Source organism: Grampus griseus, assembly GCF_964374135.1.
Source record: "Grampus griseus genome assembly, chromosome: 6".
Lineage (NCBI taxonomy): Eukaryota > Metazoa > Chordata > Mammalia > Artiodactyla > Delphinidae > Grampus > Grampus griseus.
The window spans coordinates 17,256,202-17,278,828 of record NC_139000.1 but is presented as its reverse complement, the minus strand read 5'-3'; the positions used below and the strand labels follow the sequence as shown (position 1 = coordinate 17,278,828).

Genomic DNA, 22,627 nt, shown 5'->3' with positions numbered 1-22,627 from the left:
TTTTTTTTTTAATTTTGGGTTTCAGAAGTTGAGGTCTAATTGGAAGGAATAATGATGATAGTAATAATAGGGAGAATCTGTGATCTCTTAGAGAAGTGGCTTCCCTCCCACCCATAAAGACTACTTGATCTGGGGGGAAGAGCAATGTTGGAAGTCAAGCAAGATGACCTTGTTAAAGAGACCCTGTCTCTATTCCCACCAGGCTAATGACATGGGTGGTTGGAAAGGACGAGGGCTGCAGAAAATCAGGTGGGTATGAAGGATCTGAAGGCAAAGGGGGGTCTGTGTCTCACCTGCCAGATAGTGTCCAGTGGATAGTAAATGTGGTCGAGGGCTCTGCCATGAAAGCTTCCATCTACAAATGCCTTCATGGTCTGTCTGGATCAAGAGGGCTTCGGCCAGCTCCCCTCAGACCCTCATGTCCTGAGGGTTGTGTAGAAGAGCTGCTGGACGTTCCTCATTTCCTCAATAGGGTGGGTAAGCTATCTAATGGTTAAAACCAGATGGCCTCAAATGACAAGTGCTGGGGATGAAGAGAACCGGCAGCAGATGCCAGGATGGACCATGCACCTATAAATCAGGTGGAACAGGGAGGTCCTGGCTTATGCCAAAAAGGAAGGAGAGTGATGGACAAGGGCCAGATGAGACAGCAGGTGCTAGAGTTGAGAGGTTATGGTCCAGCATCAAGCATCCCCTCACTCCCATGCCTTACAAGTACCTCAGTCCCCTTGAACTTAGACATTCAGGAAGTGGTAGGAGGCAGCACACCTAAACTGACTAGAATTACGTTTCCACTGCCAATGGATGGAGCAGAAAATAAATAAAATTCAGTTGTAGAAGCACTATAGGAAATTAAATACACGGTGCTCTTGAATTTTTGTGGCCCCAAATATCATATCATATCGCCTACATAAATACATCAGTAGCTGTGGCTTTCATCATATCACACACAAATGGCACTGGGTAAATCTCAAATAATTTCCAGTTACATTCTTTGGTTTTTCAGAAAACCTGTGAGTTCAAGAGCTATTGCTCTCTTTGAAAGATTAAGAAATTGAGGCTAATGAGGTCAACACAAATGACCAATGACCAACACGCCAATGACCAAGTCAGGGCGTAAGCCCACTTCACTCAGACCAGCCTTCTTTCCAAGGTTCTCTGCTGCTGTCTCTTCTCAGCTCCTCAGGAAAGCAGCCCAAAGTGGCTTTAACACTGAGAGTATTGGAGACATGTTCTTGGGCCTCCATCCTGCCACCTTGTGGTGAGACCTTGGAAAGTCACTCTGCTTCCCACATTGGTGGCAAGTATATTCAGGAACAACTAATTAGCTCCATTTGGCTCTAGTGGAGAATGAAGTAAAGTGATGGCGAGGCTGGAAAGGGGCCAGATCAAGAAGGCACTGAATACCCGGCTAAGGTGTTCCGCTTGTAGGACAATGTTTCCCAAGTGTGCTTCCAACACACTCCCATGTCTCACACATATACACACTCACTACATTGTTATAAATTCAGATTCCTGGGACAGAAACCCGTCTATAGAATCAAAATTTCTAGTGTGGAAGCTGGAATGTGCATTTTAAACAAGCACCCTCGGTCAGTCCTATAAAACAAATCACCCAGTTAAGGACCCTCTTCCATAAGCAACAATGATCCTCACATACCTTCTTCTGTGCCCTTATCCCACATTTGATATTAAAGCTCCCTGCGAACAAGGCCACCAGCCCCGCCCCATGGCTTTGCCTTGGCCATCCCCACTCTTTTCCTAACGTACGTTGATCCATCTTTTGAAGACAGTTAAGACACCAACTTCTCCAGGAAGCCTTCTACAAACCTTAGGTCTCAGCTGAAACTTCTCTTCTGCACAGGTGACATGTTCCCCACTGAGTGCACAGAAATAAGGCAGGCCCTACCTCCCTCTCAACTGGACTGTAAGCGTCCTGGAAGGCTAAACCCCAGTGTGAATACACTGGGGAGGGCGGAGGCCCCAGCTCACTTCCACTCTGAGCACCTTTATACATGATCCTATCCAGAGGTGTTTCTGGAGATGTGTAAACAGAACTCCTTCAAAGGTGTTCATTGTTCTACCTGGGGATTGAGAGTGACCACACCCTCAGACCCTTAATCCAATGAAGAGCTTGCAGCAGATTGGCGGATCTCGTAAGGGTGGGGCGGGGCAGGGCAGGGGCAAGGCCTGGGGTGTTGGTGAACCAGAGGCCAGGAGCTCTCAAGGACCTACCTATTGGGTACTAATGCTCTGATATCTCATTTCATTCCTCCAACACTTCCAGGAGGTAAGTTTCATTATCCCGCTTTGCAGATGAGGAAACCAAGGCAGCCTGGTGTGTTGAAGGCCACAGAGGTAGGTGCTAGGAGTAGCATGATCTTCCTTGACCAGCTGCCCCTCACAGGGAGGGGCCGCCAGCATGTAGCATTGGCACCTGGGCCAGCACCGTGTTCATAGGCCAATGGCACTTACCACACATCCTGAGGAGTCCACCTGGCGGTCAGACACACACTTGAAGTTTCGAGTACAGCCCCCATTGTTCCGAGAGCAGTCACGGACGGGCCCAAAGGAGGACAGCAGGTCATTGATGGTTTCAAAGTATGTGGACAGCATGGCTTCTTCCCTTGGAGAGAAAGGAGATGATTAAATTCCAGAGACATCTGTATCATTGGGTTAAAAATAATTTTAATGTGCATTTATTACTTTTGAGATCATCATTTATTATACTTACAACAAAGAAAATTAAATACATATTTAAAAAATAAGAAGTAAAGAAAAACAAAAAGAAATAAATTCAATAGATATATCATCACAGGACATGACGGTTGTCTAGGCTTTTGTTGTTGTATTTTTTTTGGCCGCACCTCACGGCTTGTGGGATCTTAGTTCCTTGACCAGGGACCGAACCCCAGCCCCAGCAGTGAAAGTGCCGAGTCCTAACAACTGGACCGCCGTGGAATTTCCGACGGTTGTCTAGTTTTGATAAAGAGGAATATATTTGGAACTTGATACCCTTTATCTCATTAATCCTCATAATTTTGGAAAGTAGGCATGAGATTTCCATTTTACCAATAAGTGAACTGTGGCTCAGAAAGGTGAAGTATCATTTACAATAGCCAAGACATGGAAGCAACCTAAGTGTCCATCAACAGAGGAATGGATAAAGAAGAGGTGGTACATGTACGCAATGGAATATTACTCAGCCACAAAAAGGAATGAAATAGTGCCATTTGCAGCAACACGGATGGACCTAGAGATTATCATACTAAGTGAAGCAAGTCAGACAGAGAAAGACAAATATTATATGATGTCACTTACAAGTGGAATCTAAAAAAAAATACAAATGAACTTATTCACAAAACAGAAACAGACTCACAGACATGGAAAACAAACTTACGGTTACCAAAGGGGAAAGGGAGGGAGGGAAAAATTAGCAGAATGGGATTAACAGATACACACCTATATATAAAGTAGATTAACAACAAGGATTTACTGTAGAGCACAGGAAACTACATTCAATAACGTGTAATAACCTACAATGGACAAGAATCTGAAAAAAAATGTATATAATTGAATCACTTTGTTGTACACCTGAAACTAACACAATATTGTAAATCAACTATACTTCATTTAAAAAAAAAAGAAAAAAAAGAAAGGTGAAGTAAGGTCACCAAGCCTGTACTGTGGCAGAACTAAAGTCCATGCCAAGCTCCATCTGAGTCCAAAGAGAAAGTTCTTCCCACTACACAACTCTTAACTTGCATTATACATGTTTCTACAGAGTCCAGACCTCCCCATAACAATTCTGCAACTCTGCAAAATTCCTATTATTCCAACATTGTGTATATAAATTGAAGCTATGGGAGGTATGGGGCTTCCAACAAATTATTACACAGCCTATAAACAGCAGAGCCAAGATACAAACACAGAACTGCCTGATCCTCGTACCCTAGAACTTTATTTTTCAGACCATTGCATACTAATCACACCATCAATAATGGTAGCATCAGCTGTTGTAAAGGTGATAAGACTCTAGGCAAATGCATGACTCCTCCCAAATGAGGTTCACAAGAGACAAGACTAGACTAGCTACCGCAGTCCATGGATCTGCCAAAATTCTATTACATAAGAGATACAAATGGAAGATTCTGGAAAAAGGGCCCCAAATAAGGAATATCCTAGCACTGGATTATTTATGATGCCTACACTTGCAGGAGATATTATTAAAGGGACACTACAGGCAGTAAAAAGAGGCACTATATTCTTCCATGTTGTATGCCTCATGGAATCTGGAATTTTGAAAGAAGGGAGATGCTGGTACATGTACATGTCGTAAGAGGAGACCAGTGAGCATTATTGCTGATGTCTCTGGACCATCCTTCATCCCTTCCCCCATCCTTTCTCTCCTCAGGCTTGGAGCTCCAGGTTTCAGTCTCCTAGCTTATTCCCTGACTCCAGCCTTATCCCCTTCTATCCCATCTTTCATACTGACTGCCAGTGAACTTAGTAAGCCCCCACTCTAATTAGATACCCCATGGATCAATAGTTCTCCATTACTTATAGAAGAAAATCTAAATTAGTTTCATCGGCATTCAAGGCCCTTCATAATCTGGTTCCTGCCTACTCGCCTGGCTACATTTCACCTTGTCCTCAGAGTCTCCATTTGATACCCCAAGGTCTCTTCTCATTCCCTAAACACACAAACTTAGGTCAGGTTCACTGCAAACAGACTCTGAAACAGAGCATTGCATATACGAGGTTTATCAAGGAGCCCTCTTGGGATATACTTGTAGGAAGTAAGCAAGGCAGGACTGGGCAGGGGAGAGGCTGTCCTGCCATGTGGCTGATGCCATTTAGATCTGAAGCCTCAGCTGGTCCTGAGGGGAGCTCTGGAGCTTGGATGGCCCTTTAGGGACACCCTGAATGGAGGCAAGGGATCCAGGCCTCTGCAACACCACGCCAGCCAGTCATTGGTATGGCTGCCATCTGGAAGCGGGTATCCTTGGGAGAGGCAGTTCCTCGTGGCTGAAGGCAGTGCCCAGTGAGGGACAGAGCTGTGAGCCTCAGCCACATTCTGGAGGATGGGTGGGTCAGCCCTGAAGAGGGCATCTGAGGACAGTACGTACCTTTACCTTTCTGAATCCTTAACTGTGCTTTACTGCCTGGGACGCTCATCTCCAAATTTTCTCCCCCGCAAAATCCCAAGAATTCTTAAAAATTATTCAAATTCAAGTTCATATTCAAATTCATTCATTCATTCATATATGACAAATGTTTATTGAGTGTTTACTATGCGCCAGGAACCATTCTAGGTACTAGGGATGCAGTAGTGACATTGGACAAAGTCCTTACCTCCACCAAGCTTACTGTGACCTCCTTTGTGAAACCTTCTCTACTTCCCCCAAGCAGAATTAATTCCTTTTCCCTTTGAGTCCACTGTTTAAATCTATTATCTTACTGATCTTCATCAACAACTCTATGGTTTCCCAAAGAGACTGTAAGCTTCTTGAGTGAAAGACTCATGACTTAGTCATTCCACTTTAGCCGCCAGCACAAGGCCTGGTAAGAACTTGTGTTAAGTAAATGTTTTTCAAGTGAAACAAAGAAAACACCAGAAGGCATGGATGCCACCACCACCAATCAGTAATTTTACCAAGAGTGTCTCCAAAGAGGACACTCCCCTGCCTACCCCCAACTCTGGGTTCCCATTCCAAATCCTTCATGCTCAGGGCTGTTGTATAGGGACAAGAAAGAATATGTGAGGAATAGAGCTGCAAGCTTATCTATCACTTCCTAACTTTGTATAGACTGAGGTCAGGGTAACAGGTAGATGGAGGAAGAGAATCAACAGTCCCTGAACTGAAGCTCTTGGGAGATCCGCCACCTTTGAATCATGGAAAGGGTTGAGGGTCCTGGAAAGACATTAAGGCTATTAAAATATTAATACCCCGAGAAGAAGTGGTAAGTGAGGGAAGGAGATAAAGACGGAGTGAGAGACAATCTGAGAGAGTGTGAGAGCAAGAAAAGAGATAAACATATAGAGAATGTGGTAGAAAGAAAGAAGAGAAACTGAGAGGCAGAAACACCCTCATCCAGAAGAAAGTGGATGGATGGATAGATGGAAGGATGGATGAACTGACAAGTGGACAGATACACAGAGAGAGAGAGAGAGAGACAGAGAGAGAGAGACAGAGACAGAGAGAGTTAGAGAGACACACCCAGGAGTGTCATAGACAGGAAGATTAAAAGAGAGGAAGACGGAGGCAAAGGGTGTAAAGAGAGAAAAAATGCAGAGCTAGATCAGGAAAAAGCAAGGGAGAAACAGGAGTAATACCCAGAGATTAAAAAAGTAGAAAATACCAAGGTAAGGAGAACAAATGTGGAAGTGTACAGAGAAGGTGGAGAGGAGGGAAGGAGGGGAGGTGGGGAGAGAGGAAGGGGATGGGGGAAGGAGACAGACACAGAAAGACAGAGAATGAAAGTGAAGAGAAAGATACTGTATGAGTGGAAAGAGCAGAGACAGAACAACAGAGAGAAACAAAGGAAGAGGGGAGAAAAACAAGAAAAAAATTTCACCTTCCAGGGCAACCTGGTGACAGCTCAGGTATACAAATAAGGAGGCTGTTAGCTTTTGAAAGCACTGATTCTGCATAAACAGCAGTTATACCAGGGGAACATTATTTAAAACACAAAGCCCTGACACAGGGGCTGTTACTGAGTTGAGAGCAGTGATTGTGTCAGTCTGGGAAGTGACAGAGGGAGCTAAGGCAGACAGTGGCATTTTCTTAACTCAGGACTCAATCCCTCATCCCAGCTGCTGAATGCAGGATTTGGGGTCTGCTGGAGCCCAGAGCTGCCTTTGCAGGACGCAAAGGGATGGAGGGAACAGCCCTGGAGGTGGAGGTGGGCTGGGGTGATGGGGAGATCCCGGTGAGAGTCCTAGCTTTGCCAGAAATCACCATATCACCAACATCATCTCCATCATCTATGACTTCCTGAGCACCTGCTACGGGAGAACTGTGCTAGGCTCCTTTCCCATGCTGTCTCCATAGCCTTAAGGTATACATTTTTACTCCCCCTGTACAGCTGGAGAAACAGGATACTGGGGAGAGACGGTACTTGTCCTGGGTCGCATGGATGTGAAGTGTTGAGGCCAGGGTCTGCATGCAAGTCTGTCTGACATCAGGTCGTGAGCTTTCTCCAGGCCACCGTTGAGCTTGTCCAACCTGCTCTGTGCCCTTGGGCAAGTCAGAGCTCTCCTAACTGTAAAGCTGGTAGAAATCTATACCCATCCCTCTGTGTCTTAGGGGAGGAAGAACTGGAAGAACAGAGCCTGTGCCACCTTTGCACACTGCCCAGTGCCACCTCCTGGCCTATGTACATGTCACAGTAGCCTCAATCCGAATTGGAATAAAAGAGGACAACACCAGTGTACTGGTTTCCTAGAGCTGCCGTAACAAGTACTATAAACCAGGTGACTTAAAACAACAGCAATGTATTCTCTCACAGTTCTGGAGGTTGGATGTCCAAAATCAAGGTGTCAGCAAGGCCATGATCCCTCTACAGGCTCTAGGAGAGAAGCATTCCTGGCCTATTCACAGCTTCCTGTGGCTCCTGGCAACACCTGGCATTCCTTGGTGTGTAGCTGCGTCACTCTAATCTCTGCCTCCATTGTCACATGGGCTTCTTCCTTCTTCCTGTGTCTGTGTGTCTTTTCCTCTTCTCACAATGACACCACCCATTGGATTTAATGCCCATCCTAATCTATTATGGCCTTATTTTAATTACATCTGCAAAGACCCTATCTTCAAATAAGGTCACGTTCTGAGGTTCTGGGTAGACATGAGTTTTGGGAGGATGCTACTCAACTCACTACTCATGGCTCAGAGACACGTCCTTAAGCTGAGTAGGACGGAAGGACAGAGCCGAGATTAACACCCTGGTCTTTGACTCTTAACGCCAGTGTTCCTCACACCACACCTTCCAGATCCAGGTTCTGCATGTTACACTGTGGTATTTACAAGGCCTACAAAGTCTTAGAAAAAGGATCCCAGTAAAGCCATTTCTCCTTCATCTGAGAGGAGAAAAGACCAACACTAATTAAGTACCTAACACACCCCAGGCAGAACAGAGGTTGGCAAACTTTTCTATACAGAAATCCATAGTCAATATCTTAGGCTTTGCAAGCCATATGGTCTCTGTTCCAACTACTCAATTCTGCTTTTATAGAACACAGCAGCCATAGAAAATATGCGATGACGACACGCAAAATGCAGTGAATGAGCACGGCTATGTTTCAATAAAACTGTATTTACAAAAAGACACAGCAGACTGGACTGCCATTTCCTGTTTTACATGGGAAAACCTGCAGGTCAGTGTTGGAGTTTAGATTTGAACTGAGGTATGTCCAACTCCAGAACCCACATTCTTTCTCCTACATCAGCGGTCCCCAACGTTTTTGGCGCCAGGGACGGGTTTTGTGGAAGATAATTTTTCCACAGACAGGGAGGAGGGGGCGGGGGGGAATGGTTCAGGTGATAATGCAACCGATGGGGAGCGATGGGGAGCGATGGGAGCGATGGGAGCGATGGGGAGCGATGGGGAGCGGTGGGGAGTGATGGGGAGTGGTGGGGAGTGATGGGGAGTGATGGGGAGCGATGGGAGCGATGGGGAGCGATGGGGAGCGGTGGGGAGCGATGGGAGCGATGGGGAGCGGTGGGAAGGGGTGGGGAGCGATGGGGAGCGATGGGGAGTAGTGGGGAGCGATGGGGAGCGGTGGGGAGCGATGGGGAGTGGTGGGGAGCGATGGGGAGCCGCAGATGAAGCTTTGCTCGCTTGCTCGCTAGCTCGCCTGCCCGCCTCTCACCTCCTGCTGTACGACCCGGTTTCTAACAGGCTGCGGACCCCTGTCTACAGACTTTCTTCTGAACCTCACTCTTCTCATCTGCAAAATGGGAACAGCATCTTTCTAGCTCCCAACCATGTAGGATTATTGTGAGGATGCAATGACAAGATGCATAGGATCACGTTTTACAAACTCAAAAACCCAATGCAAATACATTTATCATTCATTCATTCAACAAATATTTGACCACCTACTGCATGCCTGGTACTGAACTGGTTATTATTACGTCTCTCCATTGGTCTCACTCTGTCTGTATTTCTGCATCTATTAAGTCCAGCTGCTGTCTAAGATGCTTCCAAGCATCTCTCCAGTTCTGACACTCTAATTCTTTTTTTTTTTTTTGTTCTGATAATACTGGTTTCAAAACAGAGTCAGCCAGACCCTACCAGGCTGAGTGAGGCTGCCATCCCCTCACTAGCTGATTCCTTAAATGTGAACGCATCACCTGGGTTCCATTTGGCGGGCCGAGTCAGCTGAGCCCCATGCCAGCGGCTGGGAACAGATGCTGACATGGCCCCCTGTTAATAAACACCAGGAAAGGTCTGTGTCACTCACAGAGAGGTGCTAATGGATGACTTAGGGCCCAGACAGTGACAAGCCCCCCACGGGTGCAGACTAATCACTCTCTGATGACAGCAGGCAGCCTTGTTTCCTGAGCTCCCAGAGAGGGAGGCACCGAGGACAGGGTTTGTCAGGAACCAAGCTGCCTTCCCACCCTGCCCACCCCCGCCTCACGTTCAGGGAGGCTCCTCAGCCCCAGCGGCAGGAGCAGCTGTGGAGAACAGTGATACGCCGCAGGTGTGTCCCCCAGCTTCACTCACCATAAGACCTGGGGTGAGTCCCTTAAACCCTGAGCTTCCATTTTCTTGTCTGAAAAATGGGGATATTAATACCTAGCTGGCAGAGTTAGCGAGGGAAATAAATTAGATAATATATGCAAAATATTATCAGAAGGTGCCCAACAGCCAGCTAAAATTAGAATCATCTGACTGTCCTGCAAAATTGCAAAGGCCATGACTTGAAACTGTAAGGAGCTCAATGCAGGAGAAAAAAGGAAGACCTGGGGCCTCACAGTATCCATTTACTCAAATTTTTTCATTGATACCTAATTTGTCCCTGGGCTGGTTCCTGGGGGGAGGGGGGATATAGGGATAGATATGACATAGTATGTGCTAAGGAGGAAGGGAAAAACAAAAACAATTAACCGCACAACATAACTGGGGCCACAGGACTATAAAGAGGCCTCCGCATCCACCCAGACTCTGGTAGTGGGGGGTCAGACGAGGCTTTTTGGAGGAGGCAGTATTGAACCTGAGGCAGAAAGGCTGAGCAGGAATTAGCCACATGAAGGAGGGTGGCATGAGCTAAGGGTATTCCAGGCAGAAGTAGCAGAGGGTGTACCCTGATCGTGGGAACTTCAAGCAATTCAGGGAAGCTGGAGTGTCGAGGAGGAGATGGGGTATGGCAGAGGCTGCCGGGAGACAAGCTAGACAAGGTTCCGTGTGCCAGGCCTCGACGATTCTTCCCTTCACCCTGGGAGCTGCACGCATCCACCCAAGGGTTCCAGAAGCAGTTTCTGCTTTTATTTAGACTAATAACACAGACTACGATTTTATATAATCATGATGGCAATAACGACGACAGCAGTAATGACAGTTCATGATTATTGAACGTTCATGATATGCCAGGAAATGTTTCAAGCATGACATGTGTCCGCCTTCCTAACCCACATGAAAACACAGTGATGCAAATGATATGCTCATCCCCGTTTTAGGAAAGAAGGCAGAAGTCCCTGTTTTGAGGATTAAGCGGTTTTGAGACCAGCTGAAGATCATGTTAGGAACAGTGTTGGGACAGTGGCTGGCACGTGGCATCTGCTCTATCAAGATTAGCTGGTAGATGGCTTCTGGGCCGGGGTGAGCTGGCATGTGGCACAGGGAAGCAGATTTGGGCTTCTTTAAAGTCGGAGCTATTGAGCAATGGGAACACTATCTCCCAAGGTCCTGCTGCTGCTGGTCACTGCAGGAATGCAACCTGAGGAGGGATGGCCATTTTCTGGGATTGGGGTGGAGGAAAGTCAAGCTTCCGGGGGAGGGCAGTACAATATCATAGTGAGAGTCACAACAATGGCTACTATCTATGGAGAACTTACAACCTGAGAACTTGACTTAACATGGGTTATCTCATTCTTTCTTTTTTTTTTTATTTTTATTTTTTTCTTCTGGCCACATGCATGTGGGATCTTAGTTCCCCGACCAGGGATCGAACCCGTGTCCCTTGCATTGGAAGCGTGGAGCCTTAACCGCTGGACCACCAGGGAAGTCCCTATCTGATCGTAGGGCTTGCTAGAGCCCTATGGGACGGTGCCATTCTTATCCCCATTTTGTTGATTAAAACAGAGATGCACACACTTGGATCAGGACCTGGCGCTTACAGAGGTGAGGGGACCTGCCCTGTGACACACCGTGGCTCTGCTCTGGTATGTCCGTCTCCAATCCCAGTAGGGTCCTGCCTTCCTCCTAAGGATCCCTTCCCACCTGGAGATTCTGGGACTGGTGTTGCAGCTGACCCTGATCATTCCCCTTCCTTTAGCAATCATGGTTTGCACTAGTTTAGGTCAGGAATACATATCGCTGTGCTGAGTGGTCTCATAGCTTCTTGTGAGCGCCTGTGTCTTTGAGAAGCCTGCCAGCTTCCTGCGTGCAGAGACCCTCCTCTCTCGCTTCCCCCTGCACGCTGGGTATGTGGCAGCTGTTCACTGAATAAGCAAGGAAGAGGCGGAGGGATGAATGAGGCCCTTCAGCTGTGTGGTCTTGGGGACAAAGAGAAAATGATTCTGTGTGGCCACTGCCCATCTGTGAAATAGGGACAATAAAATTCAGCTCACAGGGTCGTGGTGAGGACTCCAGGAGAGAGAAGATGCAGAAGGCCCTCACCATCATCAGGCCCATACAGACACCTTCACAAGGGGCTGTTGTATCTCGGAAATGCATTTGTTCATGTCACGGATATTTACCCAGCACTCACCACCATGGAGGTTGGAGGTTAAATATACAGAAAAGAGCAAAACAGACATGGGCTTTGCTCTCCTGGAACTGATAGCTCAGTGAATGGAACACAGCCACCCAGCAAGTCCCTGTCACTGTATCTATACCCGTATCTGTATCTACATCGACATCTATATCTGTGTCTATATCTATAATTACAAATTATGATAGATGCTTACAAAATACAGGATACCAGGAGAGCACATGGCAGAGGGGACAATCTAACCTAGGGAACTGGGGGTGGGAGTTGGGTGTCGGGGGGAGCATATTTCCCCGGGGAGTGTCAGGCCCTGAAGCAAAACCAGCCAGTGGCCTGGAGAAGTTATGTCACATCTGGGCTTTCCCCAGGGGTGCTGGGATAATGTGTGGCCCATGCACACACACAATGACCCTGGAGTCCATCTGATCTCTGAGGGCACCCTTCTTTGGCAAAAAGCTACCTCCCCCTCCCTGTGTTGACTGCTCACTCATAGAAAGCCTCCTCCTTGCCAACCTGCCCCCCCTTTCTCCTGCCCCTTGCAAATCCCATCATTATATTCAAAAGAAATCAAAAAGGTTCAGTGACGATGCTGAGGCTTGATCTCATAGGGAAGCTCATTAAGGTGGGCTCCGAGAGGTAGAAAGGCGCCGTGTTCTCCAGAAGCCCTCTTGCCCGGCGATGGTGGGAGACCCTGGTGTCCTGGGAGGGCAGAGAGGCTTGCCTGAGAGGGGCAGAGGAGAGCCCACCATTAGGGAGTAAACAGGGCTGCATCCTCCAGCAGGACAGCCTCCGGCTGGAGGCTGGAGGACTGGGGTCTGGGTCTAGCTCTACCTTGTACTGCTATGTGTCCCCAGGTAACCCTCTACCCTCTCTGGGCCTCTACTTCCACATTTATACAATGATGGGATGATTGCTAAGGGTCCCTCCAGCTCAGATTTCTTATGTGACTTCCCAAGAAGGACAGGTGGAAACGTAAGAATGAGGGAGGGAGGGAGAGAGAATAGCCATGGTTTCCATTGTATCCATCATATCCAGTATTTCCATTGTTTTGCATCTAAGGAAATCAAGGGACGTATACAGTCAGCAGGGAAACGAGAAATAAATACAACTGTGCTACCAGGAAGAAGCCCTGGGCTGAAACCCAGACCCTGCCACTTATTAGCTGAGAAGACAGGTCACTCCGCCTCTCTGAGCTCAGTTTCCCCATGCATGGATCATGGATAATAACCCTCTTAGGTTACATGAGGATGACATGAGGTAATAAAAGCTCTGTGAAGGCAGGGGCTCTCTCATGCTTACTGCAGTCCAGTGCCTGGAACATTGTACCCAGATTTTTGTTGGACAGATGAATGAATGAATGGGCGAATGAGTGAGTGAATGGATGAAAATGTATGTGAACCACTGCATGGATACCCTCGCTTTTATTGTTGTGGTCGTTACTGACAATAGCCTGCTTTTCGGGCTGAAACCCTGAAAGTTACTCCAAGCTGGGAAAGCAAGCGTTCTTAACTCAACCTGTAACCCTTTTTCAGTCTAGAGAAGCATATGGGCCACATCTTCGAATAATGTTTTTAAACGTACGAGATCAGATACAAAAAGCGTTACATAAGAAACCATTTATCAAAACATTTTTTTTAAAAAGCCAACTGGCATATAATGATATATATGCTTCTTTATTGACACATTAAATAAAAAGGTCTAGGAACAGATGTGATAATGACTGTAAATTGGAAGTAGTGAAGAGAATAAACTATGTTTTAAGACATCTGCAACAAATGAAACAACAAACGTAAGATGATATAAAACTACATGTGATTTCTCTTGGCGAAAAAGTCACAGGTGCTATTAACACACCCGTGTCTGCAATAGAAGGAAATGCTAAATTTCAGTGAGAAGTTGGTGAAAGTGAACATTTATTATTAGGGGATTTCATGGACCAGCACAGACCCTGGATTGAGAGCCTCTGCCTAGACTTTGATAGAGAAAGCTTCTCCCCGAATATCTGTCGATCTGTGAATATAACCAGAAGCTTGGGTCCAGATAAGAAGAGACAGGAAATTAAAACTCAGTTACGATCACACCAAAATCACTCCTTCCTGGTGGGGCATATGTGGTGTGGGGAAAGGAGGACAGACTTTGCCTTCAGAAAAAGAAAATTTTAAACTCTTAAGGGCGTGTCCTCACCCAAGTGATCTCCCTCTCTGAACTTCAGTTTCCTCCTCTATAAATGCATCACTGCAATGTTCCCTCAGTGCCTGGGGGACTGGGTGAGATAAATGAGGCAATGCACCTTGTGCAAAGAGGCGAGCGCTACCCCTCAATGCCCCCCTTCTATACCTTCTAGGGTGAGACAAGATTTTTGCAGCCACTCACACTTAAGAGCTGCTGAATGTACCACAACGGGGATGCACTGGCCCCTACTGAGTAGCAAGCCATCTGCTAGATATTCAGCACTAGAGGTGCCCAGACAAAGCCCCGCTCTCAAGAAGTGCATAGACTGCAGTCAGAGACAACAAGGTTTATAAAGTGGAGTGAATACTCACAGCACAGATGCATAAAAATACATGAGATCTCCAAAAGGAAGCAAGGAATTCTTCCTGGGCCGGTTGGGGAAGGGTTCTTGGAGGGAGTAGCAATACATTGGCTCTTGAAGGAAGACGAGGACAAAGATGAGGAGGAAAAGGAAATGAGAAGAAAGACAGGACAGGCGTTAGAGGGTAATGTGTGTGGGGAGTGGGGGACACAACATGCCAGAGAAGGGAAAAGAAGCCTGGAGAGTGCAATTCTATCCCATAAAGTAGGGAAATCCATTCTATAATATAGGTGCAGGGAGGAAATAACATTCCAAGCATTGTGAGAACAAAGGAAGAAAAGAAATGTGAAAAGAGAATAATTTGAAACATCAGAAAGCATTCAGGATGCCAGTGAGAGGATTCTGAGCCGGAAACCCAGCTCTGCCTGGAAGCTTCACTGTGTGACTTCAAGAGAGTCACTTGGTGTCTCTGATCTCAGCTTCCTGATTGGTCAAATGGAGATTATAGCACCTCCCTCTCAGGACAGAGGTGACAACAAAATGAGATAAACCACCTAAAGCACCCACACATTGTCCAGCACCGAGCAAGAGTCCAGCCATTGCAAAGTCCCTCTTACTGCCCTTCTCAGTCAGCACCTGGGATGCCTGCTGCCCTTGCATGGTAGTGACAGGTTAGAAGAAAATGCCATCAAGAGACTCCAGCTTGTGTAGAACACGAGGCACCTCTACCAGCCTACAAACAATGACTTTATAAAATGTAAATTCCACGCAGGAAAACCCTGTGTCTATCAGCTACTTGCCAACACATAAAGTAGTGGATAGTGAGTTATGGTAATTAAACACTAGTTAATTCATTTACTGAAAATAAATATTGCTACTTTGAAGCATCAGGTTTACCTGTAGCACAATTTAATGAATGGAGTTTTTATGTGGTGGAAATCGCTAGGTAATTGCCGGCTGATCATAATTACAAGACTGTTAGGTACGCAAAGCCTGAAACAATGCTTCCTAATTTCTTCAGGATCAACAAAATAAGCATCCATCCATCCGTCCACCCATCCATTCATATACCCATCGTTCCATCTAACCATCCATTACAAAGATACTTACTGAGCACCTGCTATACCCTCCCCTGTGCTATGAAGAGTCAGAAGTACAGACAAGACTAAGTGATGGTCTCTGCCCTCCAAAAAGCCAGCAGTATTGAAGAACAGAGAAGACACAGCAGAAAGGTCCACGGGAAGTCAGAAGGGGAGGAGAGTACTTCCAGTTTGGGATGAGGGGAGTGGGTGGTAGTTGGGTGTGTGGATCGAGAAAGACTTCAAAATTCCAAAGATACAAGAAAGTAGAACTGTGTGCATGTATATGCTTATTCAAAAATAAGGAGATATTTTATTTTAAAAAATAAGTGAGAACTGGAGAAAGAGGAAGAGGAGGAAAGAAGAGGAGGAAGAGGAAGAGAAATATTATGGACTGAAAATAGGTCATTAGAGTTGAGCTTTTGCACCATGGGTGGTGATGCAAGAGGCATTGACAAGAATGTAGCAGTTCTCACCAATCAAGCTGGCAGATGTTTCTGTCCAATGATGATTCTCAGTGCTGACGAGGGTAGAGTGAAATGATATTCCTCGTATTCTACTTGTGCTGGCATAAATCGCCAACATTTATGGAAAGCGATTTGGCAATATCTACCAAACTTCTGAAGTGTTCATAGAGTTTGGCCTAGTGATTATAGTAGTACATTGTAAAGGAAAAAAGAGCAACCAGAGAAAGAGATATGTTCAAAGATGTTCATCGTGGTATCATTCATAATGGGGTTAAAAGTGGGGACGATCTAAATATCTAACAGTGACAATACGATCCATTCATAGAATAAGTTATGTGAAAATTTAAAATTATGCTTTCCAGGTATAGCTAATGATATGGAAAAACTTTATGATATTATTTTTCCCCCCCAATTCAAGAAAACATTACATATACACAAATGCACATGCATACATAATTAACAAAAAGAGACACTTCACGGAGGCTGTGGTATTTCACTGGGTTGGATGTGTGATAATAGGGGTGAAACTATGCAGTAGACAGCCCTTAGATTTGTTCGTACAATATCTATGCCCCCTTCTGGTCAAAGCACCCCCTTAGCGTTGTAGAAATGTACATCACTCCCCCATACACACATACACCATGGGTAGAGCCTTGTAGATTCATCAGTCAAGGTGCTTGCATTCCTCTGGCCTACAGGTGAGTGAGGGAATTGATAACTAGGCCAAGCAGAGGCTCACTCTTGGGAATCTGAATCTTAAGCAGAATGTCATGAAGGCTGAAGATGTGGAAATCAATTGCTTGTAAACTACCCATGATCACGCACCTTTGGAAGTTCTTCAAGGTGCCCCTCTGTGGCAGGTCTACTTGGCCGGCCATTCTAAGTTTCTGAACAGGGGAACGACATAAATAGAGATGTGTCTACAAATAATTAAGGAACACTTCAGTTCAGAGCTTCTAAGTCTGGTTCAGTGTGTCTTGAGTTTTGGCAACAGAAGATCCAGACGAAGATTCAGGGCTTTTGGAGAAGGGCATTGAGAGAGGACAACTGAGCTTCAGGCAGTCGTGACCAGGAGGGATGTCTGTCTTGTGCCTTATGAGAGAGACCAGCAGAGGGCAGAAGACAGGGGAAGGGAGGCCTCAATCACAGCCCTGCCGCCATCTGGAAGAGCGCGGAGGAGGAGGGAAGGAGGAAAAGCAGAGAAGGCACCTGGAGACCAACGGTAATAGAGTTGCTTCTAAATTCAGTCTCACACCCAGTCAGGCAGGCTTTATCTAGAGGCCCTGTTTCTTATGAATCCGGGGCCTGAGCCTGGGGACCTAGGAGGCCGTGAAGCACAGAGGAAGCCACTGAGCCTGGAACCCAGGAGAGTAGGTTCAAGTCCTCTGCTCTGCTGCTCAGGTGAAAGATCCTGGACAGGCACTTTCCTTTTCCCGAGCCTCAGGATAATGTGCTCATTCACTTGGCAGCATGTTCATTCATTCATTCATTCATTCATTCAGCAAATAGCTATTGAATGTCTACTAACTAGCATGCACTACCAATTCATTCATTCATTCAGCAAATATCTATTGAATGTCTACTAACTAGCATGTACTACCAATTCATTCATTCATTCAGCAAATATCTATTGAATGTCTACTAACTAGAATGTACTACCAATTTAGATATATGCAGGAAAATTGGTTCTTTATGTCAAAAGGATGGGGAGGCTCTCGGTGGTACTTCTCAGGGAGTGTGGGGGAGCCGTGGGCTGCTCCCTTCTGGATTTATCCCCTTGTCTCTACTTCTTAAGGATCTGGGTGGACGTACATCAGGCAGCAAAGAGCCACAGACTCGCTGACAGAGAGACGTACAGCACAGGGGAAGATGCAATTACCGCCCACAGGCCCGCGTTGCCTGTCTTGTTCTAGACAAGGCCACTATTTGGCCTGCTGGGCTGGGTGGATAGAAAAGACAGAGTGCGGGGGAGGAAGGAGGTGGAGACCGTGCTTACGGGCGAGTCCCAGGGTCCGTGAAGCACTCAAGTGCAGACGGTGTACAAGCACGTGAAGGAACTGGCTTCTTCTGCAAATCGTGTTTTCTTTTTTGGTGGAGGAAAGACTTTGCTCTTTTAGAAATATCAAATGTTGGACATCATTCTACATATAGTAAAGACTGTGGTGTATAAAAAAAGAGACCCTTCCCTCATGGTATTTACATTCTACTAGGAAGAGAACCTTCAAACAAATTAAAAAGAATTAAAGAGTTAAATGGCTGAAGTGTTGGACAGTGACTGACAGAACGAGGCTAGGGAGTGTTGGCGGTGGGCTGAGGGGTGGTGTGTTGGTTTACTAAGATGCCAGGGAAGTCTTGTGGAGTCATGGAGATAATCCGTGGGGTAATGAATGCAGAGTGACTAGCACAGCATCTGGTACAGAGCAAGTGCTCAAGGAATTACTGCTGTTAGTGTTATTGTTAATTACGTTCTAAATTCCTTCTCTGAACGTGGGGACAGCAATGCCTATTTCATAGGGTTGCTGAGTAGATTAAACTCAGAAATATGTAAAAAGAAATTTATACGACACATTCAATAAGGGATTATTGAGAGCCAGCCACGTTTCAGGGGAGACTGGCATAAACAAACACATAAATGCATAGTATAAAGTCAGAGTGGTGAGTGAAGGTCGGAAAAGAAGGCAAAGGCCGAGATCAAGATTCCTGGTGTGGGGAGACCAAGGACCTCCAAGGCTCGAGGAGATGATCTTTGAACAGAAGCAGGGAGGAAGTGCTGGAGAGAACAGGGATGGGAAAGCATGTCCCAACGGGAGGAAACAGCAGGTGTAAAGGCCCAGAGGCAGGGGTGGGGTTGGCCCTGAAAGGAGCAGCAGGGGCCACTGGATCTTGGAGGTGACAGCAGGGGCTTTGGGTTGAACTATGGGTGCGAAGCAAAGGTGCTGGAGGATTTTGTACAAGGAGTATGATGATCTGATTTACAGTTTAAAAGCATAACTCTGACTTCTCCGTGTGTAGTGTACATTATTCATCTTATTCATCTTGGTGTATCATGAGATCAGAGGTAGCACAGGCAAATGATGTGACACTCCTTCTAAAGTAACAGATCCATTGCATGCCTATTATGTGTAGGCTGCTAGATACAGCAGTGTAGATGGAGACAGCCACTACTTCTTGCCCTTGGGGACCTTCTGATGGTTCTATTGGCACAGAGTAAATACTTCATAAATTATCATCACTTGATATGAACTAATATATATTACATTGCATTACATTGCATTATATTATACTATATGAATAGCACAGCATTCGTATTTTTATGTCTCTTGCCCCCAAAGTGACAGTGTTACAATTCACCAGAGGTTCATCCTTGAGGAGAAGGGAGCAGCAAAAAAAAAAAAAAAAAAAAAGAGGCAGAAGTAAGCACGAGGGAGCAGCGGCGTGCCATTTCTCACCACTGTATCTCTGAATATGCGGATATAACCGTCCTCTCATTTGCTGTCTGGTGGACTCCTATTCACATTCCAGAGCCCAGCTCACTCTTCGCCTCCTGGAATCCAAGAGCCCTCCCTCCACCGTGCCCCTTGGGCTGAACTGCTGTCCCCTGCCTGTCTACCCTCCTGGATCCCGGATGCATCCCTCCTGAGGCACCTTGAGGGGCACATGAGTATGATGTTTACTCACAGTGTTCATTCTTCTCATTTATTGGGTTGGCCAAAAAGTCCATTTTGGTTTTTCCATAACTTCTTACAGAAAAACCCAAGCGAACATTTTGGCCCACCCAATACTTGTATAACCTCAGAGATTAACACAGGCTCTGATGTGGTTGGTGTAAAAAACATCTACAGAAGAGAGAAAGGGAGAGAGGAAGAGAGGGAGGAAGAGAGGGAGGAAGGGAGGGAGGGAGGAAGAAGGGAGGGAGGAAGGGAGGAGGGAGGGAGGGAGGGAGGGAGGGAGGGAGGGAGGGAGGGAGAGAAAGGAATACAATTCTTTCCTTCTTTTCCAGGCAATGCTGAAGCTCATTTCAACCAGCAAATGCTAAGCTTATTGATCAACATTTCTGAGTTTCTATTGACAGAAATAACTAGCAACTAGGCTGGGGGAGAGAGAAATGTGCTGACAGCCAGCAAATCATAGCCCTGATAGCAGAGTGCCTGTCTATGCCAAGGGGGACAATCATTAATTTCCTGTTCCTTCACAGTTACATTTCTTGGGCTGACTGACAAGTTCATTTTAGGGACTCATCAGGCCCTTTATAAATAAACTCCCTTCTTATGCCATGTTTCTAACTGCACCTGCCACCCAGATGATTGGCTGCCTGGGACGCACATAAACATTTCAAATTGCTAGCAATAGCTCAACATGGTAATTAAAGGAAATCTTCCCATTTCTGTATTATATAATCAAGGGGGCCCAATTCCCCGGGCTCAGTGCACGGAACTGAAGAAGGTTTCATTTATTGCTTCCCCTCCCACCCCCCCACCTTTAAATAAATGATACCCAAGCACTTAGTTACAAAATCATTCATTGGCATGCAGACCTTGAAATTAAGTCCCCTGTAAAAGCTGTGTGACTCTGAGTAGGGTACTTAACCTCTCTGAGCTTCAGTTTTCTTGCGTGAAAAATGTGGATACACTGTGAATGGCGCTGTTGCTAAAGAAGACAAGAGCATGTTTAAAGAGGGGAGACACACTTGTAATATTATCTCATTAAGTCTCATAATGAGTCAGCCCCATGATTGCTATCTCCATTTTACAGGCAAGCAAATCATGTCTCCAAGAAGGGAAGTGACCTTTTCCCAGCTGGTAGTGGCAGAGGTATGAGATCAACCTAGTTCTGCCTGACGCAGCTGCTCAAAGAAAGACAATTTCTCATTAATCTTATTAGTGATTTTACATCTCTGCCTGGCCTAAAATTCCATTTGGTGCCAGTGGCCTTGAGGTTAGCCTAGGAAGAACTCAGCTCTCTGCTAGCCTTCACGTACACAAAGCAATTCCACTCTCTCTAGAAACAATTCTGTAGGCTCGTCATCAGAGCAAAGTTCCTAGAATCCACACGACTGGCGTTGCTGCATCTAATGTATTTGTATTCACTGTTCAGTTTATTTTGCTAACAGTAGCCAGAGGTACCTTGATATTTGCATTAGTATACAATTTCTCTTAAAGACTGTTTATTTTTGAAAAGGTTCTGAGCAGTTCTAACTATTAACTTGGGAAGGAAAATTTCTCTGCTTAAAGACAAGGAGCCATATGCTGTGGAGCTTTGGGGCTGAGACAAGACATTTCACTTTCCCTGACAGACATTTACTGAATACCTACTGTTCAGCGGTCGGCGGTCTTCAGTCAGCCTGGTCCTCTGGCAGCTTCTGTTACAGTCGGGAAATGAACGTTAATCCCATAATGCTATGTCTCCTATGCGTCAAAAAGGGAGCAGGGCAAAATGTGCTATCTTACCCCAAACCCATGAAACAGCACCTGTGCTCCTTACCCTCCCTTTTACAGAAGAGGAAACTGAGGCATAGCGAGGCCTGGGGACAGGCACAGTACTCCACAGCAAGAAAGTGGAGGATCTAGAATCTGAATGCAGGCTGGGATGAGCAATATGGTACCACTTGATTGACAGCTGGGCTCTGAGCTATGAGGTGAGGTTACTCCAGCTACTTTTGTATATGTTTGATATTTTCCATATATATATATATTTTTTAAGTGCAGGCTCTGGAACCAGACTGCCTAAGATCTTAACTGTGAAACAGAAGTAACAATATCACCCTGGACATGGGGTTGCTCTAAGCATAAAATGCATTAACACAGACAAAGCATTTAGAACTGGTCACAAAGTAAGTATTCAAGACATGTTAGCTGTTATTTTTCTTTTTTTGCACCATGTGGCAAAAAATTAGGATCTTAGTTCCCAGACCAGTGATTGAAGCCGTGCCTCCCGTAGTGGAAGCGCCTAGTCTTAACCACTAGAAGTCCCTTAGCTGTTATTTACTGTAACAGCTAAGATGGAAAACTCTGCACTATTCAGTGTCTAGCAAGCCCTTCCCCATGTATTACTGAATATAAGGAAATTCACCACCACCTTCCTGAGAAGAGTTATTTGATTTGCCTGAAAATACAAACTTGACTTAGAACTGTAAATGAACCAGTCACATATCTACAGTATTTCATGTATTACTTTAGTAATACCCCTACCTGTTTAAAACCTCCTATTGCACATAATAATACATTTAGAATTACTGCTCTTGCCTACTCTTTTTGAACAAAACTACTTTATTCCAACTCTTCACCTATAATTCCTGATCTAGTCTAATGTATCTTCCCCTAAGCAGTTGTTGTTTAAAAGAAATTAGTTGAAAAAATACCCTTTATGTGTGAGAAAGCCATACTCAAGGTGACAGCCTCCTTTGTCGGGTGAATTTGTGGAGTAGGTGCTGCCCTCATATACAGACATTTACGGTGGGTTACGTGGTCTGAGGGTAGACGGTTTGTTAAAGAGGCAAAGGGGAGGGGGCTGGTTAAACTGGGTGGAGTGACTGAGGGCCTGGTCTGCAGGAAGCAAAGGAGAGAAGATGGATAAAGCTATATGTCAATCCTGGTCGGGCCAGGCTATACCCTAT

At 45.8% G+C, this 22,627-nt stretch overlaps 1 protein-coding gene across 3 annotated transcripts in view; it reads right to left on the bottom strand.

Moving 5' to 3' along the window:
• The window catches only part of ASTN2 (astrotactin 2), a gene marked incomplete at both ends in the record, with an annotated part of 911,329 nt that overhangs the window by 355,024 nt on the left and 533,678 nt on the right, over positions 1 to 22,627 (bottom strand). For all 3 annotated transcript variants that reach the window (XM_082657265.1, XM_082657266.1, XM_082657267.1), the window contains one exon: positions 2,476 to 2,626. In XM_082657265.1, coding sequence (XP_082513391.1) covers positions 2,476 to 2,626 — 151 coding nt within the window. The remainder of the gene's footprint in view (positions 1 to 2,475; positions 2,627 to 22,627) is intronic.